At 47.6% G+C, this 18,895-nt stretch overlaps 1 protein-coding gene across 1 annotated transcript in view; it reads left to right on the forward strand.

The window, feature by feature from the left end:
* RGS7 (regulator of G protein signaling 7) overlaps positions 1-18,895 on the forward strand; it is a 131,633-nt gene that overhangs the window by 59,089 nt on the left and 53,649 nt on the right. The window contains exon 2 of the mRNA XM_008158623.3: positions 4,511-4,607. Within this exon, the coding sequence (XP_008156845.1) occupies positions 4,511-4,607 (97 nt within the window). The remainder of the gene's footprint in view (positions 1-4,510; positions 4,608-18,895) is intronic.

The raw sequence follows: 18,895 nt of genomic DNA on the forward strand, positions 1-18,895 counted from the left end.
TGGCGAGTTGCACAAAGCCCTCTGCGGAGAGCTTGCTTTCCTGGATGATCAGCAGGAAGGTGGCGATTTTGCATATCCCCAGCTCCAGTCTCCCGTATGTAAAGGGCGAATCAGAAAAGTCCCGTTGAATTTCCCTTTCTTTACCGTCTGCTGTTCAGCGGGTTGGAAAGATCAATAGAGCTGTTCAAAGGCTCCTGGAAGTAAACTCCATTTCACTTTGTGGGGCCTCGGATGGGCAGCCCCGGCAAAGGCACGGGGCAAGGGGACATTCTCTTCCTTTCGTCTTTCTAAAATTCACTCATCGATCTCGAAAAAAAATTCTAGGAAATGGAAATTTAAAAGTCGATCTTTGAAATAAGGAAACGAGAGAACGTCGCGCCGAGAACAAGGTCAGGCTCCGCCGCAGCAGAAGCCAATTTAAAACTTTGGAAAGCACGACACGCAACGCAGACAGCCACCTCATCGCACGTGAATTGATTCTCAGTGTGTGCATCCGAAACAGATAAGCCTTCCCCATCGGTATGATTATGCTTTTGTCCTTTTAAAGTGCTCCGGCCTTACCTTCACATCATAATCCTTTTTATAAACATTTTAAATGAGGGTCGGACATGGTATTAATTCTTGGACTAAGCAGGCTGGCTGAACGGCGGATAAACGCTAATGGAGGTGGTGACTGAAGGTCAGCCTTTGGTTGATCTCTTACCCCTCACCCCCCCCACACCTTTCCTCATAGGTTGCACAGTCTGTTCGATGCTTCTATGACTCTGGTTCTATTTTTGTTCATCAGTTTATGTTGTTCATTATTCTTTTTTTTTAAAATATATATTTTTATTGATTTCAGAGAGGAAGGAGAGGGAGAGAGAGATAGAAACATCAATGATGAGAGAGGACCATTGATTGGCTGCCTCCTGCACGCCCCCTACTGGAGATCAAGCCCGAAACCTGGGCATGTGCCCTTGACTGGAATCAAACCTGGGACCCTTCAGTCCCCAGGCCGACGCTCTATACACTGAGCCAAACTGGCCAGGGCTGTTCATTATTCTTAAGAACATTAGGGACCTAGCTAGGTCTCAAGGCAGTGGATTTTTCTTTCATCAGTGCGTGGGAGTTCCCTGCCTGGGGTTCCCTCTTGAATCATTAGTTACTCCCCTCAGAGGCGTAGCTGTGTAGTAGGCTCTCTCTTTGATTTCGCTGAGTGTGCGGGTGGATACTCTTGAACCCGAGCCGTGTTTGAAATACATCACAAGCATTGAAGTGACATCTAAGCTATTGGGACGGAAAGGCTAATTATGAATTCCTGGGAAAAGAGCAGTGGGGGGGGGGGGGGGAGGCCAGTAGCATCTGTCATCTTGAGAGCTTACTCATGACCGTGAACTTGAGCGTCAGGCACGTCCACCAGCAGGAAGACTGCCTCCAAAGCAGCCACTGATTTACCCTCAGGGTTTGAAAGAAACAATTCCTCAGAGAAGCAAGCAGAGGAATCTCTGCGTTAAGTGAAGAAAAATCACCAGAATGTTCTAGCGTATAGCACGGTCAGCTCTCCTGTTGCACGGTTTTTGACTCAGCCTATTTTTTCACTGAATGTTCGATTTTTTAAAAAATATTTTATTGATATTTTTTTTATTTTTTTTTTACAGAGAGGAAGGGAGAGGGATAGAGAGTTAGAAACATCAATGAGAGAGAATCATCGATCAGCTGCCTCCTGCTGGGGATGTGCCCGCAACCAAGGTACATGGCCCTTGACCGGAATCGAACCTGGGACCCTTCAGTTCCCAGGCTAATGCTCTATCCACTGAGCCAAACCGGTTAGGGCAGGTTTTATTTTTTAAAGTATTTCCCACATCTGAAGACAAAATCTTAAATCAATGTAACTTGGATTTTTGCTTTGGATCGCTCAGAAAAAATGAAACGTGTGCCATTCATTAAAATTTAATGTCTCTTCCTTTGTTCCTGAGCCTCCCTGTGGGCCAGCACTTTCCATATTAGCAATACAGAAATGGGCAAGGTGAGGCTTCTCTCCTCAAGAAGTTCAAGTCTAAGGGAAGACAGATAGTTTAAGAGGAAGAATAACTGCCGTGTGAAGAGTTTCGTAATAGAGGCATAAAGCATTTAAAACAAATTGCGCTGTAGATATTCTCAAAATCACTTTGCAAGAGGCCATTGTTTTTACTCTTTGCAGAAAAGAGTTCATTAGTTTGCATGGATAAAAGATTGCTTTTGCAAAGAGGATTTCATCTCAATTCAATTCAATATTTGGATCCACTAATGAACTTCAAGAGGCAAATTCATCAAGCAAATAGGAGAGCAGAAACATTTTCATTTGTCAAAAATGGATGCAGTCTCATTTCCCCTTTCTTCTAAATACCATTTTTTTCATCGCCTTCATAGTACTTTACTTAGATGCAAAAATAATTCTTCCTGACGTTTCTTCGAATCAAGCCCCCTATCTTTCAGAGGCCAGCACACACTCGGTCTTCTACAAGAAATCTAAGCTTGTCCATCTTTGTCTGCTCTGTGACTGGCAATTTATTACTTCAGTAAATGCTTGGCATTCGACCACAGCTGTCTTTGCCAACTGGATTATAACGGAAAGCGTCTGTGGCATTCTAATACAGTGATGAGGGAAGACACTGATGATGATGTTGATGATGGCGATGGCGATGATGATGATGATGATGAGAGCATTCTGGCAAATATTTACTGAGCATTGTTCCATTAATTATCACCTGTAACAAGATGCACACTATTATTATTATCCCTATACTAGAGGCCCGGTGCACAACATTCGTGCACTGAAGGGGGGTGATCCCTCAGCCCGGCGTCTGGCTGAGCGGCGCTCCCCCTGTAGGAGTGCACTGACCTCCAGGGGGCAGCTCCTGTGTTGAGCATCCAGCCTCTGATGGTCAGTGAGTGTCATAATGACCGGTCATCCTGCTGTTTGGTCGATTTGCATATTAGGGTTTTATTCTATAGGATTACAGATGGAAAACCCGGAGTCTTAGAGTAATAGAGTAACGGATCCCTTTCTCTCTACTATTTGCACTGATGTTACAATGAACGGACAGTTCCAAACAGATAGATCAGTAAGAGGCCCTGTTCAATTCCATCCACTCGCCTCTCTTTCTCTGGTCGGGAACCGGCTCTTCGAGTTAAGGGAAGAGAGCTCTCCAGTTCTGAACACGGATGATTATTTCCAGACCTCAATAATGTTGCCGCTAGAAGAAATCTTACAGATCAGCTGCTGCTTATGTGAAGGGTAAAGAAAATAAGACTCAGAGAAAGTGCCAGTCACCCAAGGCATGCCCATGCCCAGCTCTGCTGCTCACAGTCCAGTGTTCTGTTATCTCGGGCTCAGGGTTCCCTCGCCCTCGGTCAGAAACAGGCTTATAAAACACATACTGATCCTTTACAACTCAATGGCATCCGTATGAAGATAGGTCTTAGATAGATAGATAGATAGATAGATAGATAGATAGATAGATAGATAGATAGATGATAGATGATATAGATAGATGATAGATATATGATAGATGATAGGTGATAGATAGATAGATGATAGATGATAGATAGATATAGATAGATGATAGATAGATAGATAGATAGGTAGATAGATAGATAGATGATATATAGATAGATGATAGATAGATAGAGATAGATGATAGATATATGATAGATGATTGATAGATAGATAGATAGGTAGATAGATAGATAGATGATAGATAGCTAAATAGATTATAGATAGATCCATTGCTCTTATCTAGATAATGGGTAATATACATCTTCTTTTGAGATACTGGAGTCTTTTGGACTTAAATTGCCCCAAAGAATTTTACCATTTATTAGAGTTACTTCTTCTAACCCCTCATCCCTGTTGCTGCCTACCTTGTTCTATTAGTTGGTCTGCGTTTAACATTCTCCTCCTCTAATTGGCTATTGCTAGTAAGTGAGAAAGTAGGTAACCAAGTGAGTAAAAACCATGCTTGATGGAAAAATAGCCTGTGTGAATGCGTTAAGGGAACGTCAGTAAATGCAGTGGATGTGTTTTTATATGTGGCCCTTGTGACTGGTTTGAGCTTTTAGGAACTAGATTTTTTTTTCGTCTGTCTTTGCCTAAAGAGGAACCCCAAACAGTGGCTGTTAGGGCTTCTGTTTTCTTTCTCAGTGAGCTCAGTAGAGATGATAATATTAACGAAGTGTGCATTTTGCCATGACAGTGCTCTCTGACAGTTACAGAAATAGGCGCTTTTATCTCCACCTTTCCGAGGAGAGAGGCATTATTCACAGCTCCTCTTAGCAGGTTAATGGAGCCTCGCATGGCCACTCTCCCTGCTGTTTCCTCCATCGTTTGTAACCAAACTTAAAATATGAATGTTTCCGAGTCTAGCAAGGTAAGAGTGTCACATTATTCTTAGTTGAGCAAGACGGATGTACCAAATTGTTATGAAAACCGTTTTTTTTGTGAAAAATTCAACTTCTGAAAGGTTTTAATCCTGTTGTCATTGTTGTTTAGATGGAAGACGTCATAGCCCGCATGCAAGATGAAAAAAATGGAATTCCCATTCGAACTGTCAAAAGCTTCCTTTCCAAGATCCCTAGCGTCTTCTCTGGTAAGTTTGCATCAGTAGAGCTCTGTGTGGTCCGGATCTCCCCGAGAACTATTTAAAAACCTCGTCCAGCTTTTCACTCTGGAAACTCTCAAACTCGTGACTCAGTCCCTACTGACAAAATGCTAACGCCGCATTTCACACCGTTGTTGGACAGTTGAGATGATGATAAAACAAAACAAAGAAGCCAAAATCATGACCCTCTGCTTCGTTGCAAAGACATAGTGAACAAAGGCGAAAGAAGAGAAAATAATCCTATATAATAAAAGCCTAATATGCAAATAGTCCCCTTGACCAGAAGTTCCACTGGGAGTTCGACCAGGGGGCGGGGCCGGCCAGCCGGCCAACAGCCCTCGGCCCCTCCCCCCAGCCGGCCCCGCCCTGGCCGCCTGTGGCGGCAGTGGTGATGGTAGCAGCAGGCAGCCAGGGGAAAGGAGGCCCTGGCCTGGGGCCAGCAGCCACGAGGGACCCTACCCATGCACGAATTTCGTGCACTGGGCCTCTAGTCTCAAAATAATGATGTATGGGGCGAATGTGATGTCAACTGTAGGTAGGAGTTAGGAGAGTGAAAAAAAAAATCAATTGGGGAGTCAGAAGCATGTTTGTGAAGATCAGTGATGAGCTGAGTTTCAAAAATGAGCCCGGCCGGCGTGGCTCAGTGGTTGAGCATCAACCTATGAACCAGGAGGTCACGGGTTCGATTCCTGGTCAGGGCGCACGCCTGGGGTTATGGGCTCGATCCCCAGTGTGGGGCGTGCAGGAGGCAGCCGATCCATGATGCTCTATCCTCATTGATTTTTCTCTCTCTTTATCTCTCTTTCTCCTTTCCTCTCTGAAATCAATAAAAATATACTTAAAACAAAATCTTTAACAAGACTCCCTGCCGGAATGTCACACTAGCCTCAGAGTTGCTTTCTTGGTTCTAGCCACAGACGCCATTTTTCTTTTCTGATACTTCCCTCAGCTCTCAGTTGCCATGGGCACCTTCCACCACTGAGCTGTTTCCTCTTTCTGGGGTGCTTCCTCCCCCTCCCCCCTTTGCTCAGCGTAGACCTACTCATCTCAGGTCTCCTCCCAGTCTCCTTCCTTAAATACACTCACCCAAGCTCAGGTAGTACCTCCAGAAACACCCACTGCCACCACCTCACTCACTGCAAGTTCACCGAGCACGAGACACGTTTTGTTTGTTGTTTTTAAAACATATTTTATTGATTTTTTTTTTTATAGAGAGGAAGGGAGAGGGATAGAGAGTTAGAAACATCGATGGGAGAGAAACGTCGATCAGCTGCCTCCTGTACACCCCCTACTGGGGATGTGCCCACAACCAAGGTACATGCCCTTGACCGGAATCGAACCTGGGACCCTTGAGTCCACAGGCCGACGCTCTGTCCACTGAGCCACACCGGTGAGGGCGAGACACGTTTATTAGCATGCCACTCCTTGACTCTTCAGGGCATTTGGGTGCTCTCATATTCTGGACATTCAGTATTTCGATGATTCTAGATCCTGGTGAAACCAGCCTTCACCTGTTGACTGCAGTTCATGTCTTTCGCTGGATTGACGGGGAGCTGGCTGTGTTCCCCGTGTCAGCCACAGCAGGCGGTAAGCCGGAACTCTCTCTTGGGTTCTTTGTGAACGGTGGAGGTTTTCATTAAAATTGAATATGCCATGCCTGGGAAGCAGCCCGCGGAGATCAGAAAGGATTGCCGGTGGCCGCTATCAAAGAGAACGGGCTGTTGAACGTTTCTGAAGATTGAACCGAGGGCGTGAATTCTCAGGAGCCGAATTCTCAGGAGCTGGTGCACGCCCCACATCGCGAAGCACCATGAATGGGAAAAGTAGTCGGAAACGAGGAGGGAGTTCTAGTCGGCCATTCCTGTGGTTCATGCCGTTCCCTTTTCTCGTTTTTTATTAGTTTCAAACGGTTCGCCATTCCAAGAACGTTGCTGACGATGGAGTTGAATCTCTTTGCTACTTTTCTTTTGCGACTTAAAACTATTCCTCACTGAACTTGGTCCTCAGTTAGGAGGAGCAGAATTTGTGCTATGATGCAGGGTTGTTCTCATGCCATGAAACCTGAGCAGTATACACTGAGTGGCCAGATTATTATGATCTCTGAACGCATAATAATCTGGCCACTCAGTGAAAAAATATATATATTTATTTATTTTAGAGGCCCGGTGCATGAATTTGTGCATGGGTGGGGTCCTGCCAGCCTGGCCAGGGGGAGGGGACATGGGCAGTTGGCCAACCTGCCTGCTGGTCGAACTCCTGGTTGAGGGGACAATTTGCATATTATCCTTTTATTCTATAGGATAGACACTGTGTGGCCAGATTATTATGCGTCCAGGCATCATCATCATCGGGCCAGTCCGTGTATATCAACTGAAAATCAAGTTGCCTTTAGCCCTGGCCAGTTTTCTCAGTGGTTAGAGCGTTGGGCCTCACACTGAAGGGTCTCGGGTTTGATTCTGGGTCAAGAGCATGTACCTCAGTTGCAGGCTCGATCCCTGCCCTTGTCGGGGCACGTGAGGGAGGCAGCCCAGTCGATGTGTTCTCTCTGTCTCTTCCTCTCCCTTCCGCTCTCTCCAGGATTACCAAAACAGAACAAAAAAATCAAGCTGCCTTTCAATGTAATAATTTAGGGGTGGCCGTTATTTCTCTCAGGGTTGTGTGGATATTTCTTAGTGTCATGGAGAGATGATCTTTGTAGATTTAACCTTATCTTGTGCGTCTCTGCACAGGTAAGGAGGAAAAGGAACAAGCTTGGGGATGTGAGCTGGGCCAGCACAAGTTTTATTTATTTATTTATTTATAATATATTTTATTGATTTTTTTATAGAGAGGAAGGGAGAGGGACAGAGAGTTAGAAACATCAATGAGAGAGAAACATCGACCAGCTGCCTCCTGCACACCCCCCACTGGTGGGGATGTGCCCGCAACCAAGGTACATGCCCTTGACGGGAATCGAACCTGGGACCCTTCAGTCCACAGCCCGACGCTCTATCCACTGAGCCACACCGGTCAGGGCTCAATGCAAGTTTTCATAGCTACATAGGTTTGCATCTACATGTTTTTGAGAACAGCTTTCAAGAGGCCTTCTATGACTTAAAACTGGTTATTTTTGGAGTCAGTGTTAAGACAGGAAGAATAAGGAAGGTGGAATATATTTCCTTGGGAGACTCTAAATCTAGGTAATTCTAAGATGCTTTGAGTCTAAGATGCTCCTTTTTGAAACTGCCATCTTCCTGTGAAGTATTTTCCGTCTACCCTTGGAGGGGCTATCCTGGATATGACAGAAATTCAGAGAGAAGTAGATTGCTTTGAAAAACAATTCTAAAATCTCTGTGCAGAAACGATGCTTAGACTACGTTGTCTGTATGCCATCCCAAAGAAAATTCAAGAATGCAAAAGGGAAATGGATGAGCCGTACACAGGAGAAAAAGCACCTTGACTGTATTGGCCATTCTTCAGGTTCGGTTCTGAAACAAATAAATTCAGGGACAAAACAAGAAACATTGTCTAGATGGACAAGAGACATGAACATTTGCCAAAAAGAAAGAAAAAAAGTCTGTTGTTTTTGGTCATCTGTTTGACCTCTCTGACCAAAGGACAGGGCAACTGGCGTAGAGTCACCACCCAGTCAACCCAGCTGAGCACTCGAGCAGCTGAGCCGTCCCCTAATCAACTAGATATTTGACTTGTCTCTGCCGGGACGGCTTCTTCACCCCTCTCCGCTGTCATCCTTTTCTTTCTGGTGAAATAGCAACACGAATGATTAGAAACAGGCAAGAACTCTCATGGATCGGCCCTGGGTAATGATCTTTCTCATGGCTCCAGGCTGCTGAGCAATGAGAAGCTCTCGCTGCATCGGTCGAGACATGATTTACTTTCAAACGTGGCTGGATCCGTTGGATCTGATCAAGAGGAAAGGCCAGCTCGTCCTCATTTGATGGCCACCAAGCATGCTAGGAGAAACGGCAGCGTTTCAGGGGTTTTATTTTTAGCGTTAGCTTTCCTTACAGCCATGCAGACCGGGTCCAGACACTGTTTTCTCTTCCATGGATGGTGGTCTGCTTCATGCAGTGCTTATTCCTAAGCATCTAAATTGGCTACTTTATTTATTTTTTAGTTTTTGATTTCAGAGAGGAAGGGAGAAGGAGAGACAGATAGAAACATCAGTGATGAAAGAGAATCATGGATGCCCTAACCGGTTTGGCTCAGTGGATAGAGCATCGGACTGTAGACTGGAAGGTCCCAGGTTCGATTCCGGTCAAGGGCATGTACCTTGGTTGCAGGCACATCCCCAGTAGGGGGTGTGCAGGAGGCAGCTGATGGATGTTTCTCTCTCATCGATGTTTCTAACTCTCTATCCCTCTCCCTTCCTCTCTGTAAAAATTCAATAAAATATATATTTTTAAAAAATAAAACCAAAAAAGAAAGAGAATCATTGATTGGCTGCCTCCTGCACGCCCCCTATTGGGGGTCAAGCCTACAACCCGGGCATGTGTCCTGACTGGGAAGCAAATCGATGACCTCTTGGTTCATGGGTCGATGCTCAACCCCTGAGCCACGCCTGCCGGGCCATTCTTACCTTTGTGTTTTCCCAGCACGGTGTTTTTCTTCCTGGGATTTATTTTACCTGGCAATTTGTCCCCAGTGGACAGGTGGGACTATTCTCACCAAAGGCTGTACACAGCTGGAGAAGAAAAGAAATCACGCATTTCACTGTAGATCCCCTGTGCTACGTTCAGTGTCCGGCACCTGGAGACACTCGGCCAATGTGAGTGACTCCTCTTAGGACAGCCGATGCCCCGGACACTCGATCACACCCACAACACGTCTCACTTCTCAGTGTCTCGGCTTTGGGGAGAGCACACATCTCACGATCCGCTCTGCTGGCCTCCGGCGCCGCACGATGCTTTCATCTCTGCGGGGAGCACCAGGGAGGTGGCCGCGCGGCTCTGTGGGCGATGACCCGCTTAGATGGGCTTCCGAGCGGAGTGCCGGGAAATTGCACGCGATTTTCCAGTTTCTCCAGAGTCCAAGCACACTCTCCGTCGAAGTTTCGTTACATGGTTGAAACGTCTCCTCGCCCAGATACGCTCACCCCGTGGGCACTGCAGCTCGGTGTACGGGAGCCCATGGCAACGACCGAAGTGTCCTTTGAGCATCGGATAAGGAAGCCGTGGTACATGTACACTAGGAACTGCTCCTCGGTCGTAAGGGAAGATGCAGTACTGCCCTTTGCAAAAACGTGGACGGATCGTGAGCCTATCACGCTAAGCGGAAAGAGTCAGACAGCGCAGGGTCGTGATTTTGCCGCACCAAGTGCCCTGGACACATGGCCACTTCGCTTCCCTTCCTCCTGCCCCTTCCACCGACTCTGAGCTGCAGACACAGAAGGAGACGACCAATGGTCCCAGGACCTGGGCCACAGCTTGGCACACCCCCAGTTCCCCTCACTGCCCCCCCCCCCCCAGTACGTCCACTCCTTCTCCCCAAACACCATAATGATCACATTACGTGATTTTCAAGGACGGTTGTATTACTGATCACCACAGGACATATTTGTATCCCAATTAGCCATCCCTCCTGTCCCCCCTCTTTCATTTATTCTTTGGTTCAGATTTCTAGGAACTCCGGTCATTTGCAAAACCGCTCAGCTGGTTTCCGTGGCAACAGTTGAGGGTTCTGCGTAAATATAAGATTTTGTCCTAACTCCCCTTGGTCACGTTTTGTCACAAAGAAATAAACTAGGTAGTTGTTTTTCAATTTCTTCTTTGAGACATTTTCTTATGGGAATCATGCACAAAATTGTTTTTCCTTTTTTTTTTTTAGCCAATCCCATGTCCCTCCTGTAAATACTACTCTACAGAGAAAGGAGTAGAGTTGATTTAAGATGCTCGGCTCAGCCCGGCTGGTGTGGCTCAGTGGTTGAGCATCCACCTATGAACCAGGAGGTCACGGTTGGATTCCCGGGCAGGGCAGATGCCTGGATTGCTGGCTTGATCCCCAGTGTGGGGCGTGCAGGAGGCAGCTGATCAATGATTCTCTCTCATCATTGATGTTTCTCTCTCTCTCCCTTCCTCTCTGCAACCAATAAAAAAAAATATATATATATATATTTTAAATAAAGGATTACTGAGTTATAGGTAGAACATTTTTGGTTTTTTAAAGCTTTTTGATACCAGACCTATGTTCCTCTTCGCCGAAGCCTTCGAGAATCCGAAAGGGAAGTAAAAATAGAACTAACGTTTTCTTTAAAAACGTAAAGAACCATCCTTCTTTGGATGAGAGCAAGGAGGTTTCCTTTAATATTTGACTTTTCTCCCCTCCTGAGTTTGGCAGCATCCGGATGCACAAATCTTATTGAAGTCATTCCTGGCTGAAAGCATTTCTGATCAAATACCAGAAAGCTAAAAATAAGCATTCCACCCCGGCTCTGGCAGTGATGGGATATTTCTCTGAACCTTTCTGATCAGGTGGCCTGTTAGCAAGAGGTGAGGCTAACAGCTGTTGGGTGCAAACGCAGCGGGAGATCATTAAATAACTAGAGGCCCTGTGCACAAAAGTTGTGCACAGGTAGGGTCCCTAGGCCTGGCTGGCGATCAGGGCCGATGTGTGGGGCGACCTGTAGGATGATCAGGGGGCCCCCCTGCTGGCACGCACCTTGGCTGGCCTGGGGCCTGCGGGCTGGGGGCAGCTCCTGCATTGAGCGTCTGCCCCCTGGTGGTCAGTGGGTGTCATAGCGACCAGTCGTTCTGCCATTTGGTCAATTTGCATGTTAGGCTTTTATTATATAGGATTTACCTATATAATCCATGCAGCTCCTAGTGGAGTCATAGAGTTTATTCTCTGGAAACCCTGGGAAGCTCCTGGGTTGAGAATTCTGGGTAAAAAGGCAACTAAGTGCAAGTCCATATCATTGAACTTGGGGACTTGTCCCCCTTTCCCAGCCTAATTCCAGGGCCCTGACAGTCATCTGCACACTTCCTGGCTGAGACCTTAGGGCATCTGCTTCTGGAGGAAGTCGCTGACTCCAGAGTGGTGACCTTCCCATACCAGTATCTGTTTCATCCTAAAGGGATTGTCCTATATAATAAAAGCCTAGTATGCTAAGTGTCTGATTGTCCGGTCGGCCATTCAACCAATCAAAGTGTAATATGCTAATGATATGCTAAGGCCGCTCAACCGCTCGTTATGATGTGCACCGACCACCAGGGGGAAGATGCTCCAGCCGGCAGGTTAGCTTACTGCTGGGGTCCGGCAGATCAGGACTGAGCGAGATGGGCCGGACACGCTCTGGAGCCCTCCCGCGGTCCCTCCCTGGCTGGCCAACTTCCTGCATCCCTTCCTGGCCTCGATTGTGCACCAGTGGGGTCCCTCAGCCTGGCCTGTGCCTTCTTGCAATCTGGGACCCCTTGGGGATGGCAGAGAGCCAGTTTTGGCCTGATCCTGTAAGCCAGGCCGAGGGACTCCACTGGTGCACGAATTCATGCACTGGGCCTCTCGTCTATTAATATTAAGCTCAAGAAAAACTAGAGGTTAAAAGAAGGAAATAGGATGGGTGTCCCTATCCTCTTAAATGAGCATTGCTCCATGCTCTCTGAATCATTTTCGATCAATAACATAGATGGTTATGAATTGATCCATCCTTGCGCTGGTTGTAATTATATTGCCCCTTGTGCGCTCTATTGAACATTACTATCCTGGCTTCTCCATATGGCCTCAATGGATTCTACCTGAATAAAAAAAACCAGAACTCATTTAGCCACTCCAGGCACGATATTACAAACAAGTGCTAATTACGAAACGACTTGTGTTCTGTTATGTAACCGGCATAATTTTACAGCAGGAAGTATAGTGTTCCTTGTCATTTTTTAAAACGATGTATTGTGTGTTGCTGTTGATGTTGTGTATTGAGGGGGGAGCTATGCGACTGTCTCCCGACTCTGTCGTCCCAGGGGCCTTGTGAGCTGTAATTTAGAGGCACGGGGACGATGGCTTTGTCACAGCCTGTCCCATTGCAAGTCTCCAAGCCTTTTGTTTTCTTCAGTGCTCGGTACCTGAAGAGAGATTTTTTTTTTTCTGCCCATCCCTGCCCGTGATCCTGGATAGTTCCTCTGGCAACAGTCACATGACTTCAATCAAGATCGAAAGATGCTTTGGAAACTCATACAATGGGGCTGACATGTTAAAGTCCTTTGGGGGAAATATAAGCGTGGGAATCGGGGTTATTTTTCTCAAGTGTGCCGGCGAAGCGAAGAGAAGAATAGGTTGGAAACGCTGAGAGTGTAACCGAGGGTGACATGACCCGGCATTCACATTTTCATCTCTGTTTCCTTTGTGTGGTCCTTGGTTTTCTGGTTCCGTAAAAAGTGTGATGGTGCGTTTCTCCTTATCAGCAAACGTCAGGCAAGCTTTAGGAGTCTCTAGATTAACGGTTCCCAGGACAGATCTGTTAAGATGATTCTTTTTTTTTTTTTTAACTTTTTAAAAATATATTTCTTTATTGATTTCAGAGAGGAAGGGAGAAGGAGAGAGAGAGAAACATCAAGGATGAGAGAGAATCATTGATTCGCTGCCTCCTGCACACCCCCTACTGGGGATCGAGCCTGCAACCCAGGCATATGCCCTGACCAGGAATCGAACCTGGGACCCTTCAAGTCTGCAGGCTGATACTCTATCCACTGAGCCAAGCCGGCTAGGGCTAAGATGATTCTTCATGAGAGAATTCTTTGGTCACATAATTGTGGGATATCTATACTAATAAAAGGGTAATATACTAATTAGACCGGTTCAACCGGTCCTCCTTCCTTACAAAGGCCAAGGCAGGGGCGGTTAGGGGCGATCAGGTCGGCAGGAGAGGGTGGTTAGGGGTGATCAGCAGGCAGGCAGAGGCAGTTAGGGGCTAACAGGCAGGCAGGCAAGTGAGCGGTTAGGAGCCAGCGGCCCCAGATTGGGTGAGGGATCCCAGATTGGAGAGGGTGCAGGCCAGGCTGAGGGACACCGACCCCCGCACGAATTTCATGCACCGGGCCTCTAGTAATGTATAATGTGTCTTCTTTTTTGGAGTTCACACAAAAAAAATGCATTAGTATTTTTAAGTTTCTGAGACGTTCTGTAGTAAGAATATATATATTTTTTGAGATCGAGAGAGAGAGAGAGAGAGAGAAAAGCATTGATTTGCTATTCCACTCATTTATGCATTCATTGGTTGATTCCTGTATGTGCCATGACTCGGATCGAACCTGCAACACTCCAACTAATTGAGCTTCCTGGCCAGAGTAAGAATATCTTTTTTATGTCTTTTTTTTTTTTTTTTAATATTTCTTAACCCAGCACTTCTGACAATAAACTCCCCATCCTTTTTTTTTTTTTTTAATTTAAATTTTTTTTTGCAGGCAACCTCAATTGCAGCAGCTTAGAATGCGCTTTGGAGATGTGTGCGCTAGATTAAGAATTCCCAGCGGTTTGGATGTTATGAACTAGTAAAATTAAATAATAGATTAGGGGACTGTCGTCGAGCCGTTAACGTTATTTTGCCAAATAAAGACATGAAAAAAAACCACCCTGTAATCTGATATTTACTGTAATTTATTAAAAGGAAGGACATTTTATTACTGAAAAAAAAATTTAGGAGAGGCAATGCAAAATAAAAAACTTTAGAAATGTAGATATATTTAGCTTCATAAAAAAAAGTCAGTATATCATTTTTCATTTTCTTGCTCCATTTTGAATGGGTGAGAATTTCACCAGGAACATGTAACACGAGCCATTGTTTTTGCCTGTGGAACTGTCCTTCCTCTTCCTTAGGTATCAGAGCCCCCACTTTTCTATAAGGAGAATTCATTCAGAGTGATCTGTTTGGGGGTGCTGTGGGGCTCACTGTGCTCCCTCGTCAAAGGGGTGGGGGTATGACTAGGGCTGTCCCAGCTGAGCCCATCATCCCCTGATCGCAATCTTCGGATGTCAGCTCCCACCTTTAGTACTGTGTGGGGAGGAATTTTTTTTAAAGAGGAGCAGTTTGGAAAGATCAGTGTGTCTGCCCGTCCGGCGTGGCTCCGTGGTTGAGCATCAACCTATGAACCAGGAAGACACGGTTCAATTCCCGGTCAGGGCCCATGCCCTGTTGTGAGCCCAATTCCCAGTAGGGGGCGTGCAGGAGGCAGCCGATCCATGATTCTCTCTCATCGTGGATGTTTCTATCCCTCTCTCCCTTTCCCTTCCTCTCTGAAATCAATAAAAATATTTTTTAAGAAAACAGAAGATGGCTATTGAAGGAAGGAAGGGAGGGAGGGGGGCCAGGGAGGGAGGGTGGTACTCAGTGGCTGCTATGTGGACCACGGCTTTAGGAGAGAGAGTGGGAGCGAGGAGACCCAGGAAGAGGCTCAGGGTACGTTCCAGGGGCGAGGTGCTGAGATGAGGTTCGTGCGGAGGAGATGAGAATGAGTCAGGTTTTGAGCGTCTACTGTCAGCCAATGGGACTGGATGATGGAGCAGCGAGGACAAGAGGGCGATCAAGGAGACTCTACATTTGCATTTTCACAACAGGATGGGAGGTGTGGAGTCTGCTGAGGGGTGTGTGTGTGTGTGTGTGTGTGTGTGTGTGTGTGTGCATGTACATTTTTAATAAATTACTAACTTTTAGAAAACTAGACCAACTTAAAATCAGTGTCTTCCAATGCTCATGGGGAGAGGAGCAACAGACGCCTACCGATAGCGTCTCACGCACCTGCTGGCTCAAGAGACCAGGGCTGACGTCAAAGAGGAAAGAAACCCCTCTGAGCTCACAGTGGATCCCGTGTCGCCATTGCCCTGAGAGAGGAGCCGGTAAAACACCACATCCAGCTCATTCTCTCTCTCTCTCTCTCTCTTTTTAAAATATACATTTATTGATGTCAGAGAGGGAAGGGAGAGGGAGAGAGAGAGAGAGAGGAAAGAGAGAGAGAGAGAGAGAGAGAGAGAGAGAGAGGAACATCCCTGATGAGAGAGAATCACGGATCGGCTGCCTCCTGCATGCCCCATACTGGGGATGGAGCCTGCAACCTGGGCATGTGCCCTGATGGGAATTGAACCCTGACCTCCTGGTTCATAGGACAACGCTCAACCCCTGAGCCACGCCGGCCGGGCTAGCTCATTCTCTTAAAAAATTGCCCAGCATCAGGGAGGCAGGGGCAGCCTAAGAGGTGTGATCTTTCTGCTCAGCGTCCCAGTTGAGTCGGATGCTCTTGGGCACACGTGGCAGCTGCGTGTGGTGTCGCGTGGCGTTTGAGGCAGCCTTGGGTCGGGGGGGGGGGGGGGGGGGCGGGGGCCACAGAACCAGCCCCAGCCCAGCAGCAGGCCCCGGCATTGCGCCTCTCGCTTTCTCCTCGGGCCGCAGCCACCCCCTCTCCAAAGGTGAGACCCCCGACGGGACCGGGAAGGAGGTGAGGCCGAGGCAGTGTTATTTCGGCAGCTGCTGTTCACATCCCACCTGATGCCCGGGGAACAGCTGTTTCTGGAAGCCCCTCTGCGCCTCGACGCTGTCCCATCGGTGAGGGTGGGGACGGTCTGTCAGCACGGGCGCGTGATCCCCTTTGGGTGGAATTATTCAATTGAGCGGTAAATGGATCCGCTCGCTGGGAGACCTGGTGGTGAGTGAGACCCTGGGGTGCGAGGTAATGGAATAATCACGGGGTTGGTTCTCGTGCAGATGCGGCAGCATTCATCTGCGAGGCTTAAGCATGAACCTTCTCCTTCCGCACACACCGCGGCTCCCGGCCAGCCTGCTCCAGGGCCGCCCCAGGCTCTGGCAGGTCGTGCGAACTCATTGCCAAGGGGTTTGACTTGCCGCCAGAATGGCCTTAAAGCACCATCCAAACCCCATTGTAGCCCCCTCTTCCCCCCCTTTTTTAAAAGGAATAAGCTAGCTTAGGGGGTTCTGTGTAAAAGGAATGAAAATAATAAGGTGGGTTTTTTAAACTTGGCACTGAAAATGGGCATTAGCACCTGGGCCTGAAGCTGAAAGGAACGGGCGGGCGTGATCTGTTTTGCTAGATTGTTGTTCTCTGCGACCTGGGGACGTGGTGGTGCCAGCGGGGAAAAGGTGGATTGGAGCCGCCTCGCAGTACATCCTGCTCTAGTTTCCGCTTTTACAACCCCTCAGGCGGAAACCTCACCTTCAGCCTGACTGAGCCACCTCCACTAATCTTAGCCCTTTGACCGCCCTCTGCCTCTCTCTTTTTTTTAAAAAAAATATACTTTTATTGATTTCAGAGAGGAAGGGAGAGGGAGAGAGAGAAGGAAACATCGATGATGAGAGAGAATCATAGATCGGCTGCCTCCTGCACACCCCCTACTGGGGATCGAGCCCACAACCCCGGCATGTGCCCTTGACCAGAATCGAACCCGGGACCCTTCAGTCTGCAGGCCGACGCTCTATCCACTGAGCCACACCAGCTAGGGCTCCCTCTTCCACCTCATCCTCCAACAGAGCAACAGATTTCTCCCACCTGCCCACGCTGGTCCACCCCCTTGCCTGGGACACTCCATTTCCCTCTCTCCACGGATTTAATTCGCATTTTCTTTACAAGACAGATCAAGTCCTGTACCCTCGGAAGCTCTCCTTGGCCGTCCCAGCACATCCTGGGTCGTAGTTGGGTGGCACTCGACTGTAGTGGCCATTTTATGACAGATCTAGTTAAGAATGTGTCCTATCTCACTACCCAGGCCATCAGCCCCTCCAAGACAAGTCTGTCGGCTCTGTCTTTTTCCTGGCCCCATCCTTGATTACCCGTCCCAAAGCATCTGGACCCTCAACTCAGCTCACCATGCCCGTCTATGTTCCCACTGGCCTCCACCTCCTCTGCCCGCATCTCACTTGACTTTTCAGCATCTTTTGGCCGAAACATGTTCTGTGGTTGCGTTTGTGGTGCCGTGAGCTCCTGGACCTCCTTCATCGCTTCCTCCTCCCTGGCTCAGAACCCAAGATGGAAGTGACACTAGAGGCACCGCGCAGTATCCTATGCTGTCCTTGTCTGTGTTCTGACTACGGGTCATCGCCAGCTATGTAGCGGGCATGATTTTGCAACAGAAAGCTTTTCTGGATGTACACGTTGTATTTACTTCTCAAAACCTTCTCCTACTGTGCATAACCCATGGACACAGACCATAGGGGGGTGAAGGCCTGGAGGTGGGAGGTGGGGGTTTGAGGGCAGGCTACAAGAGGTCAGTGGGAGGAAAAAAGGGGACATATGTCATACTTTCAACAACAAAGATTTTAAAAAAGAATCACTGAAAAAAATAAAATAAAATAAAAACTTCCTCCTCACAGACACCCGAGACACTGTTAATTCAAGAAGAGAATCTCACGGTCAAAGGGAAGCTTATCATATCGCCCCTCACCTAGAAGTCCCTCTCACAGGATTCTTTGGATGTTTTTGTCCGCATCACTTGATATCACAAACAATGTCATCTATGCCAAACAGCGAGGCCCTCTCTCCCTCCCTGTAATGGAGGGGCCTCCTTGCTTGTCTGGTCTAGCGGTTGGAGACGTGGTGGCTGCCCATCTAGAGCTTCCTATTCCAGAGGGAGAAGCAGACACTACACAAATAACTGCTCATTTAATTATTTACACATCGCTGAGTGCCACGGGGAAGTTAAACATGCATAGTGTATGAAGGACTCCACGTGCCAGCAGCCATCCAGCGCTGCCCGTGGAGGATGGATGCCGACATCCGGGCATCTAGCTTAAAGATGTGCTGAATAGCCGAAACCGGTTTGGCTCAGTGGATAGAGCGTCGGCCTGCGGACTCAAGGGTCCCAGGTTCGATTCCGGTCAAGGGCATGTACCTTGGTTGCGGGCACATCCCCAGTAGGGGGTGTGCAAGAGGCAGCTGATCGATGTTTCTCTCTCATCGATGTTTCTAACTCTCTATCCCTCTCCCTTCCTCTCTGTAAAAAATCAATAAAATATATTAAAAAAAAAAAAAAGATGTGCTGAATAGACAGTTGGGGGGATTGGGTTGCATTTCCTCTGCGGGGTGTGTCATCCCATTGCGCCTGCCATCACCCCCAGAAAGGGGGTACCCTAGCGGTTAAGTATATTTATAGTATTGATGCGGTTGGTGACCTAGTAGACATTTGGGCATTGGGATAGGCGTTCCTCTGCAGCCGCTCTATCAGGTAACCGAGTTCCCTGGTAGACATGGTCCCTGTGATAAGAATGTTCTTGTTATGAACGAGGAGTCTCCGGTCAAGGAAAAGCTGTTAAATTGCCCATCTTCATACACGCGCCCTCGCTCTCT

This window comes from Eptesicus fuscus, chromosome 24 (assembly GCF_027574615.1).
Source record: "Eptesicus fuscus isolate TK198812 chromosome 24, DD_ASM_mEF_20220401, whole genome shotgun sequence".
NCBI lineage: Eukaryota > Metazoa > Chordata > Mammalia > Chiroptera > Vespertilionidae > Eptesicus > Eptesicus fuscus.